Source organism: Pavona decussata, unplaced genomic scaffold, assembly GCF_977016875.1.
Source record: "Pavona decussata unplaced genomic scaffold, jaPavDecu1.1 SCAFFOLD_21, whole genome shotgun sequence".
NCBI classification, from domain to species: Eukaryota; Metazoa; Cnidaria; class Anthozoa; order Scleractinia; family Agariciidae; genus Pavona; species Pavona decussata.
The window spans coordinates 2,657,301-2,682,667 of record NW_028145444.1 but is presented as its reverse complement, the minus strand read 5'-3'; the positions used below and the strand labels follow the sequence as shown (position 1 = coordinate 2,682,667).

General features: G+C 40.1%; 1 protein-coding gene across 2 annotated transcripts in view; it reads right to left on the bottom strand.

Moving 5' to 3' along the window:
• Nucleotides 1-468: 468 nt before the first annotated feature.
• The window catches only part of LOC146486220 (uncharacterized), a 37,260-nt gene continuing 12,361 nt past the window's right edge, over nt 469-25,367 (bottom strand). The window contains exons 17-33 of one of the 2 annotated variants that reach the window (XM_085099522.1): nt 24,916-25,041; nt 23,601-23,743; nt 22,633-22,708; nt 21,420-21,527; nt 21,250-21,306; nt 20,236-20,373; nt 19,486-19,552; nt 18,560-18,632; nt 9,644-9,759; nt 9,060-9,289; nt 8,164-8,353; nt 6,730-6,905; nt 5,993-6,240; nt 5,210-5,249; nt 4,039-4,243; nt 3,298-3,411; nt 469-2,598 (exon numbers count right to left, since the gene is read on the bottom strand). In XM_085099522.1, the coding sequence (XP_084955648.1) occupies nt 2,450-2,598; nt 3,298-3,411; nt 4,039-4,243; nt 5,210-5,249; nt 5,993-6,240; nt 6,730-6,905; nt 8,164-8,353; nt 9,060-9,289; nt 9,644-9,759; nt 18,560-18,632; nt 19,486-19,552; nt 20,236-20,373; nt 21,250-21,306; nt 21,420-21,527; nt 22,633-22,708; nt 23,601-23,743; nt 24,916-25,041 (2,256 nt within the window). In that variant the 3' untranslated portion in view covers nt 469-2,449. The remainder of the gene's footprint in view (nt 2,599-3,297; nt 3,412-4,038; nt 4,244-5,209; nt 5,250-5,992; nt 6,241-6,729; nt 6,906-8,163; nt 8,354-9,059; nt 9,290-9,643; nt 9,760-18,559; nt 18,633-19,485; nt 19,553-20,235; nt 20,374-21,249; nt 21,307-21,419; nt 21,528-22,632; nt 22,709-23,600; nt 23,744-24,915; nt 25,042-25,367) is intronic. The other variant, XM_085099526.1, reaches the window with a different exon arrangement.

The following is a 25,367-nucleotide window of genomic DNA, read 5'->3' as shown; positions in this document are numbered from 1 at the left end:
ATTTTCTTACAGGGCGGTGCCTCCTTTGGCTACTGCGCATACGTTTTGCGCATCTTACGATGGCTTGCAAATTCAAAGGTATTTTTGCGCGGTTTGTGAATGTGCGGGAAAAGAAGATCTTAGCAAGTGTTATTGGAATCTTAAAAAGAAAATTAGAGAAAACCAGGAATTTTTCAGAGATACTTGAGCTTCAATTTGGAAACAAAATCCATCCACACATTCAGTTTTGTACTTTAAAGCTTTTTAAAATTATTGCTGCTTCATTATCCCTGAAAACTGCTTGGTTACCCCCAATTTTGTTTTTGGACTTCAACATCAGTAAACGTTGATCTCAACGCATCGTACAGTGTGCCATAGATGAACTTTAATAGCATTCGGTGATTATCGACAAACAACATAGCCGTTATTAAAGCGCGAGCCGTAGGGTATCGTAAAAAGTTGAACTCGCCCTTCCATTTGCAAATCAACTGTGAACTTCAACTTTTCACTTTTATTACCATGAAGGTTTATTACAGCTCATCAAGAAATGGCCTGTAGGTTTAAATTGCTTTTCGATATGATCTTATCCTACGGCAAATGGGAAGAAGTCGTAAGTTAAATGAAAGGAACAGATGCAAGGAACACTATTGGCTGAGCAGAAGGTATAGATATAGCTGAGCAATCAACCCGACTGGAAGCTGTTTCATATTTATTTATTTATCCTTCACGGGTATATTACGAACTCACAATATGACCAGCTCCCAGTTGACTTGATAGCTCAGTTGGCAGAGCACTGCAACGGCATCGCAATGGTCATGGGTTCGAATCCTGTTCAAGCCTGAATGTTTTTCAGGCTTTTCTTTTCGCAACTGTATAAGCTGTGTAAATATAACTGCAAGGATCTTTCTTCTATTTAATCCTTCACACGCAGTTCAAATATATGCTTCATATATTCATATTCACGATGGAAGAAGTTGGTGATCATTATGAACCTTAATATCCCCGAATCATCTCCCACGAGATAATTATACTCAGCGCTACGCGTCTCGTTGGCTATCATCTATCATCTCATATCCAACGCGCGCTGGTGGAATAATTGTTAACTATAATCTCTCTCCCTCGGCTTCGATGAAATATTTTGTGCATAGTAGTAGCCTTAAGTATCATATTTATTGTCAAAGAGTTAACATTTTCTAAAAAAAAAAAAAGAAGAAAAAAGGTATGCAGAGAGAAAACTTACAAAGCAAATACACTTCAATACGAACACTTACAAAAATATGAAATTTAATGTCAATTTAAAAAATAGTTCACTGGGAAGAAACTCTGTCGTTATATAAATTAGCTTTATGTCGAATTGTTTAGTTTGTAAGTTTTGACTGGGATCTGATTGTTTTATCGTCGGTTTTGGTACCCAAGTAGAGTGTTCGCGAGTTCCGACCACAGTTTGAACGAAACTGTGCCTACTCTTGTGTAAGATAAAACTTTTGAAGGCGTTTAAATAAATCTCACTACTAGGACAACATGTTTGTAAAACAAAATCGGTGCGAAAGTTCGCCTAACGTTCATTCAAATTCAACTGTTTGACCATTTGGTAAAGTTTTTTCGGGCATCTACAACGAACGGTACCTATCGAAACTTTCGGTTCGTCCATAAAATTAGAAAACCGAACTCAGATCCCATGCACTAGCTCTACGAGCGACTCTACCGCGTAGATCAGAATTTCAAAGCTACGCCAAAACCCTGTCGTCACAAGCATGCGCTTTGTCACCCAGCAATACCATTCTGACAATCATCGCGGGCTCAATCAACTCTGGGAGACGAGATTCATATCCGCATCAATATCGTTGCCACGGCCCGGATTGAGTACGAGAACGACTTTTTAAATCTAGTTCGTGTGGTTTAAGCCGCCGTTACACGTTGAAACTTTTAGCTGAAACTTGTGTGCAACGGCGCTGCGAAAAAAGTTTCAGCAGGCGTTGCGCCGTGTAACATGGTCGGTTTCGTGAAACTTTTTCGAACTTCCGTTGCGAGACAAGTTTCACGAAAAGTAGAACCGCTTTCTACTTTTGCAACGGCTCGCAACGGTCCGCGCAGTGGTGAAAAAACAAGAAATTCACCGTGTAACACCAGTTCGTGAAACTGGTCTCGTTCGCCGTTGCACACAAGTTTCGGCTAAAAGTTTCAACGTGTAACGGCGGCTTTAGATAACCGCTTGTCACACCAATCTTGTTTCTAGGGTCTCCTTATCTGATGATAAACAACGAGAAGGGGCGAGAGTTCTGGGGATGTGACTGATTTGAATTTGAAAGTCGTACTCGTACTCAATCTCGTAGTCGTACTCTGGTCTGAAGGCTGCGGAGAGCAAATGCTGTCCCTCTTCCTTGGGACTGACTCAGGTATCATTGATCTGTGTCCTCTGTGTTGAGCGCCCTTATGTTTCAGCTAAGACTATGCCGAGGATTCAGCTCTGTCATCTGTTCGGTGGTCCATGCGGTCTAAAGAAATTCTTCAACTGAGGAGGGAAGACAGGTGGTCTCTGAGGCTGTGAAGTGCTTTGTTCTCGAGGTGAGCCGCCAGTATCAAACTGGAATGTCAAAGAAATGGTGGACGGTGCAGCTCCTGGAAAGAGATGATTGGGGACATCGTTACACAACAAACGTACGAAAATCTACTCCCCCCCCCCCCCCCTCCTACCCATTCATCCCTTGAAAGAAAGCTCCTGTACTGCATGAGGTGGCAAAGTATTAAAAAGCAAAACAGATATGACTCTGACTGATGTGATAGGGCGATATTGCACTCCAGTAACTTCACACAATGCCAAAACGAGATGAAGGAAGGCGAGGAAAGAGAAGCGAGTAAAAGCGGGGAAGCCTTTTTTAGAGAAAAAGCCTATTTCGAGCCCTCTAGAGTGTATAAGTATTCCAGCATTAGGTCGATGTTGCACTTGACGATTCGCAGCGACGATTTTCGGCTAAAGACAGAGTAGTTTTGAATCGCAAAGACGAATTTTAGCGCTGTAATGTTACGCGGAAAGTTGACGGAGTCTAACAAAGGTAAAGAAACGATTTTCTGTGCTGCCAGCACGTTGCAATTTATAAACCAGCTTCAAAACTTGAAGCGTACTGGCACCGCGAACACTGCGTTGAAATCATCCACCCATGCATACTACACAGCATCATCTTCCTCGCAACACCGTTCGGTCAAAATCAACGCGTATAACCAACACTTAAATTTGACCTGGTGCTGAGCTAAAATCTTCGCTTCTAACACCACCTAACTTTAGCTCTTAGTCCTCCAGTACAAACTGGAATAACAAACCTGGCTCTGGATTCCTGGGGGGACTTGCATCTGCTTTATGACGAGTGGTGGACCTCTTAGAATCACCAGAAATGGTACCTTCCTCTCCCAGCCCCTTTCCAATCTGCACTATTCCTACAGAGACAAGACAAAGTGGACATTATTCTCCTTGAAGCCATCTGCGGTTAACAATGGCAATAAACAAAGCCAGTTAAACAAAACCAAAGCGCTGTTTGGTGTCCTGTAGTGAGTACACACCCCGCCAAAGAACAAATAGTCAGTTATTTTCGTAGGTACCCCAGTCAGCTCGAGTTTGTGGTTCCATACTAGGCGGATAAGCCGGCGTGGGCAATTTTTTTTAAACCCACTTCAAGGTGGCGGATACTTGCCGTGACAGACTGGTAACTAACAAAATAAGACTCCGATAAGCCAAAATAGCACTCTGGTTAGCCTACATGGCACTGCGGTTAGCCTAAATAGATCTACGGTTAGCCTTTATTTTAATAGGTTAGGAAATCTAGGAAAAAAATTGCAATTTCTGGCAACCAGCCAGTGTTGTGGTAAGGTTTCCGCTTGGGAATCCGACGACCCGGGTTTCATTCTCCTTGGGGTCATCTCTTTTTCTAACTTAAAATATTAAAAAAAAAAAAAAAAAAAAAAAAAAAAAAGCCTGGCGTCGTGTCACTCTTCTGAAATTGGATTTGCGATACCAGTGCTCAACAAGCATAACCACCGAACCAGTCCATTCCGTTCGTGACTTACCGGGAGATAGAACAGGAGACTGGGACTTGCGGCCATGTTTTCCAGTGACAAAGCCAACTTGATGAATACTTTCGTCTTCCCAAGGGATCAATCCTGTTGCCATAGTAACACCGTTGGGTTCGTGCTTCTTCCTCCGAGTTGGGCTGGTGGATGACGCATGCCCAGTAACTATATCCTTCTCACTACCACTGCTGCTTGGGCCAGGCTGTCAGAGTGAATATAGAGAGATCAACATCTAGTTTCTTCTAGAAGTTTCCTTACATTATTAAGCAGAAAGGTGATGAGAATATAGTTCATTCATCGATTACGTTTACGGCAAACGAAAGAAATGACCATGTTTATCCTTCTTTGCCGCTCACTGTTTTCATTTTCTCAGTAAAAATGAGTAGTTTGGTGTTAGCATCAGTGAGGGCCAGAATTGCTTTCCATTGTTCTCGTCTATGTACTTAAAACAGTCGCAATTGTCAACGGGTCATTAAAGTGGAATCTCGGCTTGAGGTTATCGGTCAAAACGGCCACCACGTCCTAAAAGACACTTCTTTTGACCTAAATAAAGCTGCTATAGTCATTTTAGACTTCCTTTAATCCGGTCAAGCCCCATAAAAACACAGCCAGATTTTCGTGGCCCATTGGTGGCTGGATTAACAGGGTTCCATTGAAACTCTGATAAAGTATAGCAAATTTTCACGACAACAAATTTTCGTTTTGAGTTTGGAAGGTTGATATTGCGCGAGCTTCCACGTACACTGCCACTTTGACGGGTTGGGGGAGCTTGCGTTTCTCAGGCGTGACATAAAAAGAGCTTTGTCAGTTTGGGTGTATTCTCCCGGCAGGGTTAACCAAACTAGACAAATCCTTAGCTAGATAGTAGATACGGAGTAGGAATCTGGCCCTACAGGCCATATCACAACCATTTTGTAATTTGGCCATTGTTGTTGTTGTTGTTGTGGTTGTTGTTTTTATCATCATCATCATCATCACCACCATTATTATTATTATGCGCAGTAAAACTATCTGTGCGATTATTATTATTATCATTATCATTATCATTATCATTATTATTATTATTATTATTATTATTATTATTATTATTATTATTATTATTATCATTATTATTATTATTATTATTATTATTATCCTGTTTTAGGGTATTTTGGTGTTAGATTCCTACCTCATCAGTTTGGTTCTGTAAAGCGTACGTAACCAACGTTCTGCCAAAAGCAAACAAACAACAAGATCACTTGGAAAAATCACTTATCAATTTCCTAACCAAGGTATGTCTTTATGTTTTCCTACCACATTGGCATATTAATCACCTAGGCTTGCTTGCAAGAGGATTGTCTCCCGATTGTCCATTTTAGTCCCTTTTCAAAACACCACGTTTCTTCTTATTAAAAGAAAAAACGAAAAAAAGCAAGGGTTTTTGTTTCATGAAAGCTTCTAAGTAGAACCTTTCAGTGGTATTGTGAGGGTTCTAACTGTGGCGTCTGAAGATGTAATTCTAAAGTATGTTGAGGCTGTACACGAACAAGCGTCCTTTGGCAAGTCTACTATTGACAAGTTTTATGCTCCCGTGTGTACGAACAAAACTAACCAAATTTTCGCTTGATCAGTCACCTTGTTAAAAAACTGAAGCGTTCACTGAAAACGTGTTCACACTTAACACAGCAAGTCAAAATTGCCAAAAACAACTTGTCAAGGAAACTAACTTGTGCGCAACCAGCCTAATTCAAATGAAGTCTATCGGGCACTATTTCCCTGTGGTGCTGTTTGTTGTTTTGTGTTAGGTGGTCCTAAATTTAGAGTTTGACGTACGAAAATTGGAATGAAATCCGTTGGACAGTACTCTCAGCAAGATGATCCTTTTCGGTCTATGCTTCATTTATATTAGTACTTTTCCCGTTATGCTGTTTAGCTATGCGACGTTTGTTTGTATTGATTTGGCTGTACCCACCCGGAGTCGTCGACATTTAACAGCTTGCTTCTCAGCTCGTTGATTGTGGATATATCTAACGTGTCATGCGCAGAAGCGCGTGCCTTGGGTTTAACCTTCACGGGGGGTCTGTCCACAGGAACAGCCACATATACCGGAGAATGTCGACCGCTGACCAAGGACGGATTACTGCTTGTAAAGCGAGGTATGCCGTTCAACGCGGAGTTGGACTTTGATAAAGCATTAAATCTATCAATTGCACTTGGAGTCTGAGAAAAAAAAGATGATCAAAAAACGTTTTACATCTATTTCTCAACGAGCATTACTGCGCATACGTTCTGCGCATCTCGGTATGGTAGGAGAAAGTCGGGTTTCTTAACGGTGGTGCCTACTAAAACAGATATATTTTTGCGTGGTTTATAACTACGCGGGAAAAGCAGATCTTGGCAAGGGTTATTGGAATCCGAAAACAAAATTAGGGGTTACCGGGAATTTTTCAGAGATAATTTAAAAGCTTTAATTTGAGAAAAATGCCATACATTGTTTTGTATTTTACTGTTTTTTAGAACAATTGCTGCTTAATCTTGCTCTAAAAAATGCGTGGTTACCTCCAATTTTGTTTTTGGATTTCCATAGCCCTTGCAAAGATCTGCTTTTCCCGCAAAGTCATAAACCGCGCAAAAATACTTCGGTATTAGTGGGCACCGTCCTTATAAGTGATATGAAAACACAATTTGCAGATAAAACATTTAACGTACCAAGCCAGTGGGGTTTCCAATCAAAGGGGCCTGACCGTTCCCCGTGTATTTCTTCATAGGCCTGGGTCCCACCAGTGCCTGCGGCTGAGGATGCGTGTCCAGTCCACTTAGCTGTGTCGTGTGCACACGGCCACTCCTTAGAGCTTGGGAGCTAGTTTTGGGTTCAAGCTGTTGAACTAAATACATTTAATAAGTGAAAATTTAGGATCCGTTCAACATACGCACGTGGATGTTGGGCCATTTGTTGCTATCCTTGAGTCGTACCTGTTTCAAAATCCTCTTAAAAGAATCGCTTATCTCCAACTACTGACTGGCTCATTGATGTACTTTATTTTCCAGTTTTTGCGTGTGCACTTCCCCTTGTTTATTGTAATTTTTGTGTGTGCGTGTGTGTGTGAATGGTAAATCGTGTCCTTAGTTCTATGTTAATGTAGGGTATTTGCAAATTTTTCCGCTTGGCCCAGCCACTCAGCTCGATTAGCTTGCTATTTCTTAGTGGCTGTGCTCTCTTCCTTAGTAATTTTTTCTTTTTTGCATTTATGTTAACACTGTATAATTTCTGGGGCACGAATAAAGATTGTTGTTGTTGTTGTTGTTGTTAGCAAGTTTTCGTTCTCGTATCTTCGTAGAGGACACTAACGACCCACGAAGTTAACGAGAAGTGAACAAGTCGACGGCACCTCCGCAACCCTTATTTCTATGATCAAATTTTTTTTACCAAACATTCTGTGGATTTTCTCAGTATCTACTTAGCTTCTGACGAGGTTGAAAACATTGTTCAAAGAGGAATGTGGTCTTCCTAACAAGAAAACTTGCATTACCTTAGTAAGTTTAAAGGAAGTCTAACACTGTAAACACTGTTTATAACACCCTTGAACTGACGATGGTTACTGAAGTATCTGAATCATGGCTACCAAAATCAAACGCCGTCTTCAAATGTTTAATCTCTTCTTTCCATTTGCATTTGTATATTTTGAATAAAATCGATTGATTGATTGACTGACTGACTGACTGACTGACTGACTGACAGACTGACTGACTGACTGACTGACTGACTGACTGACAGACTGACTGACTGACTGACTGACTGACTGACTGACTGACTGACTGACTGTCGAGCGATTTCATTTTCGATTCATTTAGGTTTTGCTTAACTTCTAATTAAGCTTCTGAGGTCACTTGTATCGGTCGTTATGACGCATTTTTATATTTGAAACTAATTTGTGCCAAACAAATTTATTCGGTAGCAACTCACTTGAGATGTGCAACAGCTACAGTAGTTATTAACTAAACACCAGCAAGTAAAATTAAAACTGTATAACTGACGTTAACATCTTCTTAATATATATATGTTTATCTTGGTGCCTAATTTTATTGTCTCAAAACAAATCTTTCTCTAAAACTGAGCACAAACAAGTAAATGACAAGTAATACCTTCCGTCTTCTTGACTGGTCGTTCATCAAGTTGCCAACTTGTCCCTTCAGATGGCGCAGCAGAAACAACTTTTTTTCGGTTGGAATTCTTATGACTGGCTTTCTTTATTTTCCTTTCTTCCAAAGACACTTGTGACAAGGACTTTCTCAATTCTTGTTCCTTCAAGGGCTTTGTCTCATACAAGCGTGCCTACATACACACAACAGGAAAAACATCACTGATCAGTACAGTTCTGTTGTACTTTGAAAAATTTTGCAACACAAAAAGCACGTCACAGAACGCACTTTAACTCAGCGACTCAAAAGTAAGATACTGATAAAAAGTACCCGAGGAAAGTAAAGATCCGTAAACCTTACAATTCTGGATTTAAGCCAGAGTAAAAAGTAGAACCATGATCTATATAGTAGTATTAACAGCACACAAAGGAAAGAATTGCATGATATATAGCTTTCAACTGAATATTCTTCCACATGTACAGACTGAAAAGTGATCACTTCGCAAGGGCAATAAACCAAAAAAAAAATTAAGTTGCTCTCCATTAACTTCAGGGGCCCGGGGGGGGCGTAACACCCCCCCCCCCCTCCCCCTCAGTTTTCCCCCCAAAAGGAAAAAGACATGCATAAAACAGCAACAACGACAAAAAATTAATCTCCCAGAAGTTTGAAACAACAAGACGTTATTAATTCCGGAAGGAATCATTCCTGATAAACTACAGTATTCATATTTTTTATGCACAAAAATAACAGCTTAAAATTTGAAATGTGACCAAATGTGTCAAATGTCTAGACGCGTAGACATCTGGACGCCTCATTCTCTTCTAACTGGATTTTTGTCAAGGCTTGCTAAGGCCCTGAACTGAAGTCAGTTTGTTTGTTGTGTGAGGTTCAAACTATACCTTAGTACTGGATAAACAGTCTCCCTTTGGCTGCCACGGAAAATACGGATAGGGTTGGACGGGAGTCCTGGGTCTGAGAGTAGGTGAAGGCTGGAGCTCAGTCGTCCGTGCTATCGTCCCCCCGGCGGCCGTCTTGTAGCGATTGTTGTACATGGTGATCTTTCGCGCCATATCTAATGCTGAGCTGATTCTCTTTTCGTTTCGACTTCGTGGTAAAGGAGAGGTGCATTCTACAAAAAAATTGTCAATTTGTCAAGTAAACAGTTAGCGAAAATAAAATAAACTAGTAAAAATCAAAGATTAGGCAGTGCGTTCGACGATTTCGATCCCAGGCTCTCTCTCCTTTGCCAAGTTGGTGATGATGTCATCCGCCCTTGCAAAATCTGCGGGGGATGCCAGATACCCGTCCCAAGATCCATTCATTCAATCAACGTCGTCCCATACAATCTCGACTCCAATCTGTATTAAGAGTGCGTTCTTTCTACGTCGAACGCAAAAATTAGTTAAAAGAAGGAAGAAGTCCTTGCAAACGGACGGAAGCCAAAACGCGAGTTTACACTTGAAAAATATTCTTTTTTACGTACCAGTGGTTCTTTCCAGCTGCTTCGCCAAGTAAGACACAGTGAAATGTCCCTCTTCCTCGCTGATCTCAAACCCCTGTGGCTGATTCACGGGACTGGTAGTGGACCAACGACTGATACTAACAAATTAAAAATGAGATATCAAACTTTCAACTATTTGAGGTGTAAAACGGGTTGTAATGTGTTTTCTATAACCTCAGAAGGGAGCCGTTACAATTTTACGATACATTGCATTACTACAAAAGATTCAAAACTAGAGAACAAAACGCTCAGAACTTCAGGTATAAAACGCTATGCGCAGTATGTTACTACTTACAGACGTACAATGCAATACTACCAAATCACCAATACCACGTGTAAGGTGGTTTAACTTTTAAGGACGCTGCCTCCCTTTGCTACTGCGCATACATTCTGCGCATCTCGAGATACTTGGGTTTCCTTTGGGCGTTGCCAGGGGCGGGGCAGAAGACTTGTCAAATTTTCGTATCTGAATCATCCAACAAAAGTTGACGTCACATCCGGTCAAATTAGCGCCCAGCAGCTTGTCTCGGCGAAGTGGAATGCTGGCGTCCGGGTCAGGCATGATTTCTTCGGATTTTTGAGCCATCCGTATCAGGAATTGTGAACTGTGGATATGAAAGATGTTGTAAAGATATTGCTTCGACTTCATGAGCAAGGGTTTTCCAAAGAAGTGATTTTTTTCTATTGTTTTGACGGAAAATACGAGACAGCTAAGCGTCGTGTCATGGCGAAAATTTCACACTCTCAAAACGAGTGGCGTTCAGACTTTTAGTTCTTGTGGCTTCTGATCGTTCGAAAGCTGAAATTTTAATAGCCTATCCCGTGTGCAACATAATGGGGGAGACATCGTCAGTCATAGTTTGCAGTGTTAACATCGGGAACCTAATTATCACTCGACGTGAAGTGTTGGAAGCCTGTATCATTGAAGCTGTTCCAATTGTCTTCGTTGTAAGAGACTCGTAATCTTCCAGGTGAGTAAATGTGGTTATCTTCATTTCCAGTTCTTTTCTGCCGACGTGAGTACCTTTACATGTGGGCTTTAGAGTAATAAGTCGGTTTTGTGCTTCGTAGTTCTTTAATAAAGACGCAAGTGACGTTCAATTAATAAATAGCCATAGTAATTCTCTTATGCACTAGTCAGTGGAAAGCCCCGCACCCCCATACCCGGGGAATAGCGGGGCGTCCCAACTAAATGAAGCAAATTTTCCGCTATGCAGGGCAATTTCTTATGTCAAAACCTCATTTTTGTACTCCGCCCCCGGGGCAATACTTGAAAAATCCCAAATACACAACGTTGACCAAAATTAATTTATTTCAAGAATTGTAAATTTGGCAATAACTTCCTTTAAAATTGGCAAAAACCACTCCTAAAACAGTAATATCAATTAAAGGGCTTAGCTATACCCAAACACGAACTAAAGTAAATACTAGATTCTTTGACATAACAAGTCCCAACATGCATTTGACATACAACTACATCTAGAGTAAGCCAGATGGCAGTTAAATAATCCCAAATAGTGGTAGTTTACACACTACTGTGTTTGAAAAAATGCATGATTACATGTAGAAGTGCTCAATGTGTATATTTCAGACACATCATTTGCAATGTGTTTGAATGTCCTTTTGTATGAGAATAAATTGAACAGTTTGGAGATATCACTTTTAGGACATTTTAACTGAACTAATAAGCCAAATTTTCATTTCATATTCTACAAATGCTTATCTGTTGCTGTCTTCACAGTCGGGCCTATTCAAAAGCGAAATCCCCGCCAAAGCCCTGCTAGCCGCTAACGGTCCCCGGTCACTGTTATTTGTGTCTGATGTTGTCGAACGCCCCGCACACTGGGGCAAAGATGACCACTAAAAACCGCTAAAATCCCCCGCTAATGCCCCGCATTCCCCGGGTATGGGGGTGCGGGGCTTTCCACTGACTAGTGCATTATCTGAAATGCATTCATATCATGTTGTCCTGCCAGTGCAGGCTTGAGGAGGGGCTTGAGTCAGAAAATGTATCTGCGTGGCCTGGTTCATATTGCTAGTGTGAGACTAGTAACTCCATGGGAAGGGAGGGGGGGGGGGGGGTCCTATGAGAAGCCCATTTAGAATACCAACACTACTGCTTAATACTATAAGCGTTTCATGATCAGGGACCGCAGATAGAGGGTCTGTGCAGGCTTTTGCTACCCCCCCCCCCCCCAAAAAAAAAAAAAATGTATGATGAATGACTTAGTAAGTAATGAAATAAATAAAGAACGGGAGAAATCGCAAAGGAAATGGAATTAATTTTTAATGGAAAAAAATTACTGGCAAATATAGAGGTGCGGATAATTTAAGTAACAGACATTGTGATAAAAAGTTGCATGCAAGTGGCGATACTTTCGTTCAACAATGACCCACGAACGCTCTATTAACCTGACGATACTTAAAACAGTTATAAAGTTAAGAGAGAACAGACAGACCTTCTCTTCTCGACATTGCCAATGAATTTCCCGATCACAACAGATACGGAAAGCGAAATTTTAAATTTTTTAAACAATATGATGCACAGTAAATATCCGCCACTGCCTCATTACCCCTCACCATCTTCCTCTAATTTTTGGTATAATTTAATGGCAGCTCCGGGAAAATCCTCGGATTTCTGGATTATTTATAATTAAGGTTGATGACAGTAGTACTACAGTGGGAAATATTCCAATGTATTGATGGTGAATTTAAAGAACTGATAAAAGGAGCTCGTGAAGATGGTTGCAATTACTAATTAATGTAGGCACTAGATAAATCCCGGCCTGGGTTCCAGGTGAGCATGAGGGCATTATTGGTAGTGGTCCTGAGTTAAAACTTAGTCGTATAGTCATAATTTTTTCTGTCTTTAGCTATTTTGGTTTAGCACCTCAATGCTCATGGTTGGTCATTCTTCTTCTGTCAAAGCCTTAGCAGGATGGGCTGCTAAAATTGGCTAGAACACAGCTCATTGGTTCCCACCCAGATTTCATCTAAATTTTTCCACTTTCCGGTTGTATTAGTACTTCCTTGGTTGAGCATTAAGAGTATCTAAAGTAGTGCAAGCACCTAAAGTGGTGCAGGGACCTCAACTAGTGCAAGAACCTTTAGTAGTACAAGCGCTATAGCTGTTTATAGTCCTGTATAGCTGCCTATACCACTGTATAGCTATATATAGCACTGTATAGCTGCGTATAGCCCTGCATAGCTGTGTATAGCACTGTATAGGTGTATATAGCACTGTATAGCTGCGTATATAGTGCTGTATAGCTGTGATGAGCACTGTATAGATGAAAATAGCTCTGTATAGCTGCGTATAGCCCTGCATAGCTGTGTATAGGGGTGTATAGCTCTGTAAAGGTGTGTACAGCCCTGTAAAGGTGTGTATAGCCCTGTATAGCGCTGTATAGGTGTGCATAGCCCTGTAAAGGTGTGTATATCTCTTTATAGGTGTGTATAGCCCTTAAAGGTGTGTAATATATTATACCGGTGCATCCATGGCATTCTCCTATATAAGTGTGTTCTCCTATATAAGTGTGTATAGCCCTGTAAAGGTGTGTATAGTATGGAATATATTATCATATATTATATATACCGGTGCAACCATGGCATTCTCCCATGGAGTATATACCCAGGCTTACATGCATTTAAAAATCTATTGCTCACTTATCCATTGTTTGTCTTTGTAATCATATTTGGCAACAGCTGCCCAATAATGTAGCTTTTTCTTGTACATAGTTCCACTTTCTTCTTGTCAATGATGCAGATTAGTGGTCCGTTGGTAAAGTTGTAAAAATCTAGAAGTCCCATGGTTCATTGAAAATCAAAAAGTCAAAATAATATTATAACCATAGCAATAGTTCAAAAAACACACATCAGTTCAGTGACAGTAGACCTATGTAAGAAAAACTATAGGTGATGTGTTTTCAACTTTCTCTTCTTCATGCTTGTCAAGGATGCAAATGAGAGGCCTACTTGTAAATTTCATATTAGTTCAATTCAAAGAAGGCTTAAAAATTCAATCACCACACCAAAACAACAAACCTCCCACCCACCCCCCCCCCCCCCCCGCCAAAAAAGGGGGGATTTTTTTTATAAATGTATATATTTGTTAACCAACTGGGTGAAAGCAGACCTCAAAATTAAAAAAATTTACTGGTGTGGGTGTTTTTAGTTCAATGGGTCTTGCAGGTAGGGAGAGGGAAGGAAGTGGACAGATATGTTTGCATTATATTAATAGGGTTTTTAAGTTATATTACCGTAGTTTAGAATTTTCCTTACCTACATGAAATTTTTAGGGATTTAATGTTTTTAATTTTTCTTTTTAATTATTTTATTTTTAAAGATTTAAACAAAAACTCAAAAGGAAAGAGACTGGCAAATCCCCCTAAAACGGCTAGAAAGGAAACAGACAGCGAATGGAAGAAAGCAACAAGACTGGAAGAAACTGCGATGGCCATACAGTTAGCAGAAGCAGGGTTCTCATTAGAAGGCGGGACCCGGGTACCGGTACCAGGATACACAAGAGTCAGTACCTGCCTACTTTCAAACTGAACATAAAGAAATTCACTTCAAGTGTAATTTTCTGCCCAGCTACTCTCCTGTAGGTGCCCCCCTACTTCAAAACTTAATGAAACCCCTGCTGAGAAGACAAGGAGGAGCTTGTAAAAAGGGAAACAGGGATTGTGGCACTTGAGAGAAGAGTCAAGAGACAAGAAGAGTCAGTTAAAAAGTAAAGCGAACAAATTAAAAAAAAAAAAAAAAACAGTAATGGAGGCCCAGTGGGTGGCTGCCCAGCTAAGGCATATGGCTGGTCAGCTTGACAGACCAAATTTTGGATCATAGGAATAAGTCAATGTAATCAAATATGATGCTGTACACCAATGTGAAAATTATTGTCAGCAGACATTTATTAGACTTTGACACAGTAAATTATAAAAAATCATATACACTGTAGCTAAGTGGCCATTGCAGTTACTCCTGGTCTTGTCGCATTCTTCCTTTTGCTGTCTGTTTCCTTTCTTGCCATCTCAGGGGGATGTTTAAATCTCTAAAAATAAAATAATGAAAACGAAAAATTAAAAACATTAAATCCCTAAAAATTTCATGAAGGTAAGGACAATTCTAAACTATGGTAATATAACTTATAACCCTTATTAATATAATGCAAACATATTTGTTTGGAATTGGAATTTTATATAAACTTAGATACTATGACTGTCTCTATGAATACGCTTAAACAACTATACTATACGCTCATATATCCATATTGAAATTTAAAAAGATAAAAATAAGTCATATTACTGCCTTCACTGCATCTTCTTTGCACACAAAAGAGATAATACAACATTTTACTCTATTAGAAATCCTTAAGCTAGAGAACATTTTTAAGTTGAAAATTGGTTTCCTTGTGCATAAATTACAATACAATAAAAAAAAAAACACCCCCTGCACTCCATGATCTTGTTTCCCTAGCTTCTGATATCCATAAATATAATACCAGATTTGCCACTAATCAAAACCTGTAAAGACCATTTCCTAGAACTAATTATGGTTTAGCACGGTTTAGAGTAGTGGCATCACAAACCTGGGAAACAATTCCAATGGAAGTTAAGTGTCTGCGCCACAATGTTTTTAAGAAGAAATACAAACTTTTTTTACTTGATAGCGAAACATTAAATATAAAATTAAAAAAATTTAATGTATACTATATACTTATATATTTGCTGTAAACACTTTTTTCCTTACTGTTGTATTTTCATCTCTCAAGCCTAATTTAGCTAGCAGAGCTCTTCAACCAGTATTATAAATTCTACTTTCCCCATTTTATTTAATTGCACAGAGGTATTTTACAATAACTGACCAAATTCCGGTGCGCTAATTGGCTCATAGCTATAGTCTATAAAAGTACAGACAATAAAAATGACGTCAGATGTAACGCGCGCGCTTTTTCAATGAAAAAAATTGCCAATTCCGCTCGTACTTTTCCATGTTATTGTAAAAAACAAATTTCCAGCAGTTTTCTATGGTCTATACTCTTTTAGCATACCTCAGTGACTGACTATCGCATAACGCGCAATCTGATTGGCTACACAGGTGCCGTCTATCGATAGCAGTTTGTCAGAGCGCGCGCGATTTAGCATGCATCATTGCACAAATATATCAAATTTATGAAATAAAAATATTTTTTTGCTTTATAGATCGATCACTGAGGTATGCTAAAACAATTATTAGACTCGCTCTCGGTTTCTATCGCCTTTGATAGTTGGCTCGGGGCTTCGCCCCTTGCCAACTATCAGCTGATAGAAACCTCAAGCTCTTCTTCTAATTGTTAAATAGACCATAAAATGACACCATAAAATGTCCAAAACTTGGCAGTGAAACCACTCGCCTGTGGCTCGTGGTTCCACTTGGGTTTTGAACATTGTTTGATGTCATTTTATTGTCTATAAGAGTATAGACCATAGAAAACTGCTGTCGATTGGTTAAGTGGCCAACACAAAAACCTTGCTCCTTTGACCACTACGCACTTCTTCCGTAGAAGGTAAAATCATTCAATAAAGTGCTCTGCACGTTTAATTTTTTCTTGCTATAAAATATATTGTATTTCGTTGTAATAAGTGTGAATAAAATTGATTTGAATTCAATTGAATTGTCCACTTCCTTCCCTTTCCCTACCTGCAGGACCCATTGAACTAAAAATACCCACACCGGTAAATTTTCTTTATTTTGAGGTCTGCTATCACTCAGGTGGTTAATAAATATATATACATTTATATAACCCCCCCCCCCCCCTTTTTTTTTTTGGCGGGGCGGGGGGTTTGTTGTTTTGGTGTGGTGATTGAATTTTTAAGCCTTCTTTGAATTGAACTAATTTGAAATTTACAAGTAGGCCTCTCATTTGCATCCTTGACAAGCATGAAGGAGAGAAAATTGAAAACACATCACCTATAGTTTTTGTTACATTGGTCTACTGTCACTGAATTGATGTGTGGTTTTAGAACTGACCGTGTGGTTATTGAACTTTTGTCTTTTCATTGAATTGAACAGAACTCAATATTCCTTGTCAAAATAAACTTTGAATTTCATTGGTTCAAAGGAGACAATGTTATTTGAACTTAATGTATGGGTCAATTACTGCTGTTAGATAACCTCCAGGAATTTGCAAATATATATATATTTTTTTTACTTTATGTTCTCTTCCCCAACCTTGGACACAGAGAAAAAGACAATTCCCCACCCTTAAATATTTGGCACCAGCTAACATAACTGAAATAACTGGTAAATAATTATATGATGTACAAATGACATTGTCAGCCATAAAGAGTTTTCAAAGTCCATTTGGCCTTCCATGTGTCCTTTGATAACCCAAAGAGGACTTCAAAACAAGGTAAGAACATCAGTCATGCCACTTGTCTGTGGCTTGTGGCATACTGTTTGTTCTTACCACAATTTGATGTCACAGGTGCATAATTATAGTGCAAATAATATAGTGCAAATGTATAAAAAGCCTTAACCCATGAGCACCCAAGTGGTGAGAGTGCAGATGAGATAAAGGGTGAAGGGGTTGTTTCTTTCAATACTTGAGAAATAATGTCATTCGCAATAATGCTATTTAATTTATTGTTTAAGATGGCTTGACATCAATAACTTTAACAACTGTCTCACACTAGCAATATGAACCAGGCCACGCAGATACATTTTCTGACTCAAGTCCCTCCTCAAGCCTGCACTGGCAGGACAACATGATATGAATGCATTTCAGATAGGAGAATTACTATAGCTATTTATTAATTGGACGTCACTTGCGTCTTTATAAAGAACTACGAAGCACAAAACCGACTTATTACTCTAAAGCCCACATGTAAAGGTACTCACGTCGGCAGAAAAGAACTGGAAATGAAGATAACTACATTTACTCACCTGGAAGATTACGAGTCTCTTACAACGAAGACAATTGGAACAGCTTCAATGATACAGGCTTCCAACACTTCACGTCGAGTGATAATTAGGTTCCCGATGTTAATACTGCAAACTATGACTGACGATGTCTCCTCCATTATGTTGCACACGGGATAGGCTATTAAAATTTCAGCTTTCGAACGATCAGAAGCCATAAGAACTAAATTCTGAACGCCACTCGTTTTGAGAGTGTGAAATTTTCGCCATGACACGACGCTTAGCTGTCTCGTATTTTCCGTCAAAACAATAGAAAAAAATCACTTCTTTGGAAAACCCTTGCTCATGAAGTCGAAGCAATATCTTTACAACATCTTTCATATCCACAGTTCACAATTCCTGATACGGATGGCTCAAAAATCCGAAGAAATCATGCCTGACCCGGACGCCATCATTCGACTGCTGCTGGGCGCCAATTTGACCGGATGTGACGTGAACTTTTGTTGGATGATTCAGATACAAAAAAAGTGCCAGGCGCTATGGAGTGTTCTCCCCCGCCCCTGGGCGTTGCCTACTAATACAGGGATATTTTGGCGCGGTTTATAACTATGTAGGAAAAGCACATCTTAGTAAGGATTATTGGTACTCAAAAAGAAAATTGGGGGTATTCTTGCGTTTTTCAGATATAATTGAGGTTCAATTTGGAAAAAAATGCCACACAACGCTATGTATTTCACAGCTTTTTAGAATTAATGTTATTTCACTGTCTCTAAGAAATGCCCCGTTACCCCCAAGTTTCTTTTTGGATTCCAGTAGCCCATACCAAGATCTGCTTTTCCGGCATGTGGTCATAAACTGTTCAAAAATATTTCTGTATCAGGAGGCGCTGTCCTTAACAATCTCAGATGTAAAACCACACTCAGTATCACAAACAACTCAAAAGAAAGCACGTACAATTTAAGGTATCAAACGAACTGGTACGTTAATTAATACACTCACTTGCCCGTTCTTTCAGGGGAAGGTGCTTCCTTCAAATAGGTTTTACCGTCCGTGTAACGGAAGTGTGGAACCTCTGTTGGAAAAGAGCAAGAAGTAAGAACTAATTACCGACAACAACCGGCCTATGTGGGTCGGGTTTGTTGTGAATTCTCGCCTCCAACGAGGGTTTCCTCGGCGTTAATGCCTAGAAGCTTTAAGCAACGACGACGGCAACAAGAACGTCAAAAAAGCAATAGTCAAAACCAATCTTTCAAAAGAATGCTGATGGAATACTACAATAATGCTCTCGTTAATTTTGATCAGGACGATATAAGATCGTGGAGGACTATCTGCCCTAAATGCAATGCCGCTCGCAGTTTGATGCGGCAGCCGTCGTGCTTTTTCTAGTCTTTTTTGATAATTAATGTACGTGTTCCTCATGTTTTAAAATGTAAGGGGACCACTGTAATTGGCTCTTGCTGTAGTGGCTCCCCCGCCTGAGCGTCTTCTGTATACAGCTACTTCAGTTAACGTTGTCGGATCAAAGTATAAAGCCGTAAAACAAGACCTCAAGATTCTGTGGATTTTTTATTGATAAGTTCATCAAAATCCGTCCAGTGAAGATATACGATGGCGAACCATTTGGATGAAAGAAATGTTAGGATATCAAGTGGATGATAAGTAAATAAATAAATAAATAAATAAATAAATAAATAATACAACTCTGCACGTGCATTACACTTTCTGACACATTTCTCTGCCGTCACTGCACGACTAGGAAGTGAAATTTCCTGATGGGACGTCTTATGGAGGACTTAAACACACGATGACGGTTTTTTTTTCTCTTTCTAAACTTGGGAACGGTCTCCAAGAATTTAAAGCAGTAAAGCAGTCAAGAAAACTTCTCATACTCTCTTTAAGACAACACACTGGCAAAACCATTCTACCTTTTGACTCAGTAACAAGTACTCCACTCATCATGTAGGCATTGGTCACAGCTTCCAAGTAATCATGCTGCAAGAGACAACGAAAGCACTCATCGTACAACATATACATGCAACTGCAGAGCAAGACGTTTCGAAACCTGGAAAAAACAGCGACATTTCACGGAACACCAGACGACTACTCAACGACACCCAGATTTGGGTAGTCCTTATGGTTGGTTAAGAGGCTGTTAAAAAAGGCACGAATCAAAGCATTGTGTTACAAGTCGTAGAAAACATGTTACACGCTGAAACGTATCTCGTGAACGTTGGGAGGGAAACTGCGCGAAGAAGGTCAGCTACATGCGCAATTACACCTGCAACTTGTCTTGCAAACGACGCTGCATTGCAAGTGGCGCGAAAAATTGCCTCGTTTAACAACAATTTGAAAATCGAGTAAACACAATCGGGGGCCATTCCACAGTGACCTGATCTGGGGTAGTGTTGCATCATAAGAATCCATATTCTACAGTCATTAGTATTCGTATAGTTGACCGCGAAAACAAGTTTCGTCACCATACACCCTTTTTCATCCAAAGAACTAAGAAGACGGCTTTTCATCAGAAAATTCAAGGCAAAAAGGAAACTTGTTACATGCACCTTCTTCTTCCCCCAGTCCCTCAATGAGGTAACACTGTTTTCCTACCCCACCCCCTTCTCTTCGAGACAAGCACTCCTCACCCACGCTTCTGTTAGGCCACTGCATTGCCTTACCCTGCATCCTGAACCGTCCATTCTTAACACGTCCTGTTGAGAGGAAGGAGTGCATGACCTGCTGTTGTCCTTGTGCTCATGTCTCCTTATCTGAGGATTGTCTATCTTCATCCGCACGGGACTGGGCTGAAAAGACCGCTGAATAAAGATTAATATTAAAGCGCTGAGAAAATGTATCAGAAGATGCATACACAGTAGCACTTCACGTGCACTATACCCAAACATGGACTAACGAACAATCCACATATCTTGAATTCAAAATTTAAAAAATAAAAACACCCACTCGATTACTAGAAAGTCACAGAAAGAAAGTCGACAAGTTCTCGATATTAGAGATGTTTAGAATCGCGTTTACGGCAAACAACTAACGCTTGATTCGCGATTATGTTTTCTCGAAAGTCTCAATACAAACACTAGGATAGTGCAAAACAATAATCCATTTCCGAGTTGTTTTGAACCTCATTTTGAAAGCGAGGCTAACTGCAAAGTTTTTGTGTAAACAAAACTAATTTTCATATGAAAAGTTTTGCACTTAGCCTCGCGTTCATAGTGAGGTTCACAGCAACCCGGAAATGGCCTATTCTGGCCTTCCGTGTCAACGCAAAACTACTCAATTTTACTGAGAAACTAAAAACAGCGAGCGGCAAATGAAGGATAATCATGGTCACGTGGTCATTTGTTGTTTGCCGTAAAAGTAACTCTGAATCCCTCTAATAATATACCGAGAAAAACCTGGTAACGAGGTTGACCATAGTATGTAATGCCTCAGTTGAATGGTTCTAACAACCAGCAAGATGTGCGAGGGGAAATCATGGTCGCTGGAAATCTTTCATTTTTAGCAGGCAAGAGGATTCAAGGCAGAGAAGATTGCAAGTTAACCTTCCTTGCAGCACAGAACTGAAACATTAAAGATCCAGGGTACGTAGTCGAGAAGTGTACCAATTGTCCCTGGTCTTCGAAGATGGCCAAAATGAGTTAACATGGAGCACATTGAGCAACGCAAAAATGTCCCACCTTTGCATGGTGTTTTTGATACACTAACTTGACTCCTGTCGGTTGTTCATGATGTTCCTAGAATGGTTAAAAAAAAAAACATTAAGTCAGTCACCAGATACATGGAAAACATTAACGGTGAATCGAAGCAGACATGGAAGTACACGGGTTACGCAAAGTTAAGTACTTACCACGGTTCTTTTAGCTACATCAGCTAACAACACATCCTTGACTTTCATAGCCTTTGCACGGCGCTTGTTACGTTCCTTTCTTGTTTTCAGTTTTTTCTTCCTGGGTTCCTAAACAGAAATCTTTCATTTCACACAACAGTATAGCAGTGACGGGACCGGTGAAAGTGTCCAAACACGCAAAAATTTAGGACAAAAATTCATCTTCCAAATTGGCACTCTTAATACCCACGGAATCAACAAACGCTTTTTATTCGACTAATTTATTCTTGTTTTCAACGATACCATGCTCCCACCAATAGCGTAGCTCCACTGCTTACTGTATAAACACAAACAACCCGCAATCCCTTGATTCGCTCTGACGTAGGGCTAACGCTCGAAACGTCCGCACTCGAATCTCTTTACGGTGGCTAATTTACCTTCAGTTATCAACTCAGTTGATAAACCAAACATTCATTTCTACTCCCCACCGACGCAGCACCACAGAAACTCTTTAGAAACTAACCGCCTTATAATTATATATCGTGATTTACTCAATAATTGACGTTTTATCGGGAACCTTAAAGTAAACTCGAGAGGGTTGGTGCTGATAGAGGATGTAGAGTTCATCTACTTATCTCGGAGAAGACAAGTCGGGGAAAACGTGAATAAATGCAAAATTAATGTAAACAAACAATACGGTACACTTATAAAGTAGCTCCCTTTGTGGCTAACATTCTAAAGTCTATTCAACTAAAAACTTCTGAGCAGTCAGCACTGTTTATTAGCCCGCACATGTTGAATCTGTGGATGAACTCCCCGCATCTAAATATGTTTGTTGTAATGTTTTGTAAAACTGGAAATGTAAACATGTTTTGGTTTAGACTACAAGCTCTCCTAAAGTTAACGTCTTAAAATAAACTGCGAACTAACTATCGTACGTTCTCAAACTCATTAATAATTCATCAAGAGAAAACAAAGAAAATCACTACTGTGCCCGTGGTTTGGATATATGTTCCTAATTACCATAACATTTTGCCAACTTTAGCCTTGAATTTCTCCAAGAATTATTGATCATTTGAGAAGCCATATAAAACACCTCGAAGTCGTTTAAAAGACTCGGCTGCGCCTCGTTTATTCAACCTACTTCTCAGTGTTTGGATATCTGACGAAACACATGCACCTTGTCGTGTTTGATATATTACGTAAAGAATAGGAACGTCACAGATCCACCTACCATTTGCAGTCCTTCAGGAGCAAAAATAAGGTGCATGGGAAGGCCATCTGAAACAGAGCTGTCTGAACCACCAGTACTGTATCCAGAAGAGAAAAACGCATCAGTACAGTGTTCATTTTGCTACCCAGAGAACCGACGACCAAAACACGGTGTAAGGCCACAACCTTTTGATGTTAAAGCTCTCCAAAATTAAAGTCAGTTTAAAACAGACATAAAATCCACGCAAAAATACAGCCACGAAAAAACCTTTACCGCCGGTTTTACTCTTTCTTGCACTTTCCACCTTTCCACCTATTAGATGTTTGTCCGCGCCCCCCATCAGTTTCATTTTTCCCGCGCTCTGCACCGGTTTCACCTTTTCCCGCCACTGGTTTTAGTATCTTATTTGCCAAGTGGTTGCTATTTTCCCGCGCTCTGCACCGATTTCACCTTTTCCGCAACTGGCCTCGGTATCTTAATAGGGAGATTCAGATTTGACTGCGAGTACGAGATTGAGCACGGGTACGACTTTTCAAATCTAGTTTGCGTGGTTTAATTAGGTAACCGCTTATCACACCAATCTTGTTTCTAGGGTCTCTTTATCTGCTAGTAAATTATGGAAAGGAGCGAGAGTTCTGGGGCTGTGCCTGATTTGAAATTTGAAAGTCGTACTCGTACTCAATCTCGTTCTCGTACTCTGATCAGAAGCACTTGGCGCCCCGCGCTGGTCGCTATTTTCCCGCGCTCTGCACCGGTTGCACGTTTTCCCGCCACTGGCCTCGGTATCTTATTCGTCGCACTTGGCGCCCCGCGCTGGTCTGTCGCTATTTTCCCGCGCTCGGCAGCGGTTACATGCTTTTGCTTCCACCTCTGATTGGATCATTACATTTTCTGCCTTTGTTAGACACCCGATGTGATTACTTTAGTTTCGGTTTGATGATTGTTTTAAGCGACTGGTGATTAACTTTGGGCACTGTTCATTTCCGTACCTTGATTCAACATCCGACGGGTAGTTAGTGTTCAGATCAATATCAGATTCTGTCAGGTTGGGTGCTGCAGTTCCCTTGCGTTTCATGCTCTCCAAAATCTCCGCTTTCATTTTCATTTCCAGGTCTCTCAAGATGGATATGTACTGGAAATAACATCGCCATCGCATTAAATTAAGAATTACATGAATTTTTGGCGGCAACTTCGAAGAACAATTGCCTTGTTTGCTACACCAACTGATAATTTAAACCACAACAGACGCGTAGTCAAAATGATAAAACGTTCTCTGGTCCTTTTGTCTTCAACGGAGAGAGCAATGTGACTGTACGTAGAATGATTCAAAGTAGAAAAACAATGAAATAATGAAAAAAAAATAATGAATCATTCTACCATACGTACAGTCACATTTTCTATCCATTGAAGACAACAGGGCGGTTGTCGAAAGTTCGCAGATTTTGAAACTTTTAACCAGAGAACGTTTTATCATTATTACCATTTACTATGAATCCTGGTTAAGGATCTTCGACTTTCAGATGCATTGTCGTAAGTAGGGAATTGTGGCAAGAAAATGAGCATCTTGCCAGGAGGAAGTTTAAAGCAGTTTTGAAATGATTGTTCCAAGCCTCAGTTGAAAAGTCGCCAAAGAATATAATGAAGGACTGCGCGTGCTTTAATTAACTAACTACGAAAAATTGTTATCTTTACACTCAGTGAAAGAGCAAAAACAAAACCGTGACTTAGTTGCTTTTGCTTCGAGCCCTGGGAGGGGTGGGGGGGGGGGGAGTTGTACTCCTATAGATTAGCTATTATTGGGTTTGTGACGCTGTGAAGTAAGGGTATGGTTTTCAAGAGTTTAGTCTGGGATAGCGTATAGAAATAAGAGAGTTTTGGTCTAGAATAGGGTATTATTTTCCAGTAAACTGATCAATTGCTTGACGAATTTAGTCTATACTGGGTTTCCCAGGAATTGACTCTTAAAAAACGTGTTTTAGTTGTTGCTGTACACGTAGATGTTTTGGCTGGACTGTGATAGTGACCGAATTTCTGGAAAACAGCGAACCTAGGATATAGGGCAGGGATTTTTGGCCTTTGGGAAAGAACAGGGTAGCAAAATGCAGCTGAACTCAGTCTGGTTTAGGGTGAGAGTTTTAGAGTCCCAGCAGTACATCCCCACCCAAACATTTTGAGAATACACTCCTGCCCGGTTTCAAGTCCCGATGGCTTCATTGCACATGTCATTTACAATGGAATCTCTTTAGTTTGGTTTGTACTCATTACGTTATGACAATCAGTTTAGTAAACTGCTAACACTAAAACCTTGGAGTCGTCAGGATCGCAGTAGTCCAACAGTGTGTCACACAGATGATAACCCATAGACTCAAAGTCTGCGGTGGTAAAATGATTCCCTGCACGTTTACCAAGCGATGAGCCACAGAATGTTGCCTGTTTAAAAGAAAACACCAAGACAAGCTCTAAACATCTCTGTACTCGGGTTGGCTGATCCAATATAACAGATTTTGGTGGAAGCGAAAAATCCATAGAATTACAGTTTATTGCATTTTACATTTTCCGTTCCCAGTGGTCCTGAATTTCGGGAAACTTTTTGTAAAGAAATATTGGCAAAATCAATACCGCTTATCTAAATGATACAACGTGTTCGCATGCAACGTGCTTCCGAAATGACACAAATTAAAGCGGCAGTCAGTGACCTATTTTAGTGTCACTTTGAATAGCCAAAAAAAAACGTATTTGTATGCAATTTCATGTTA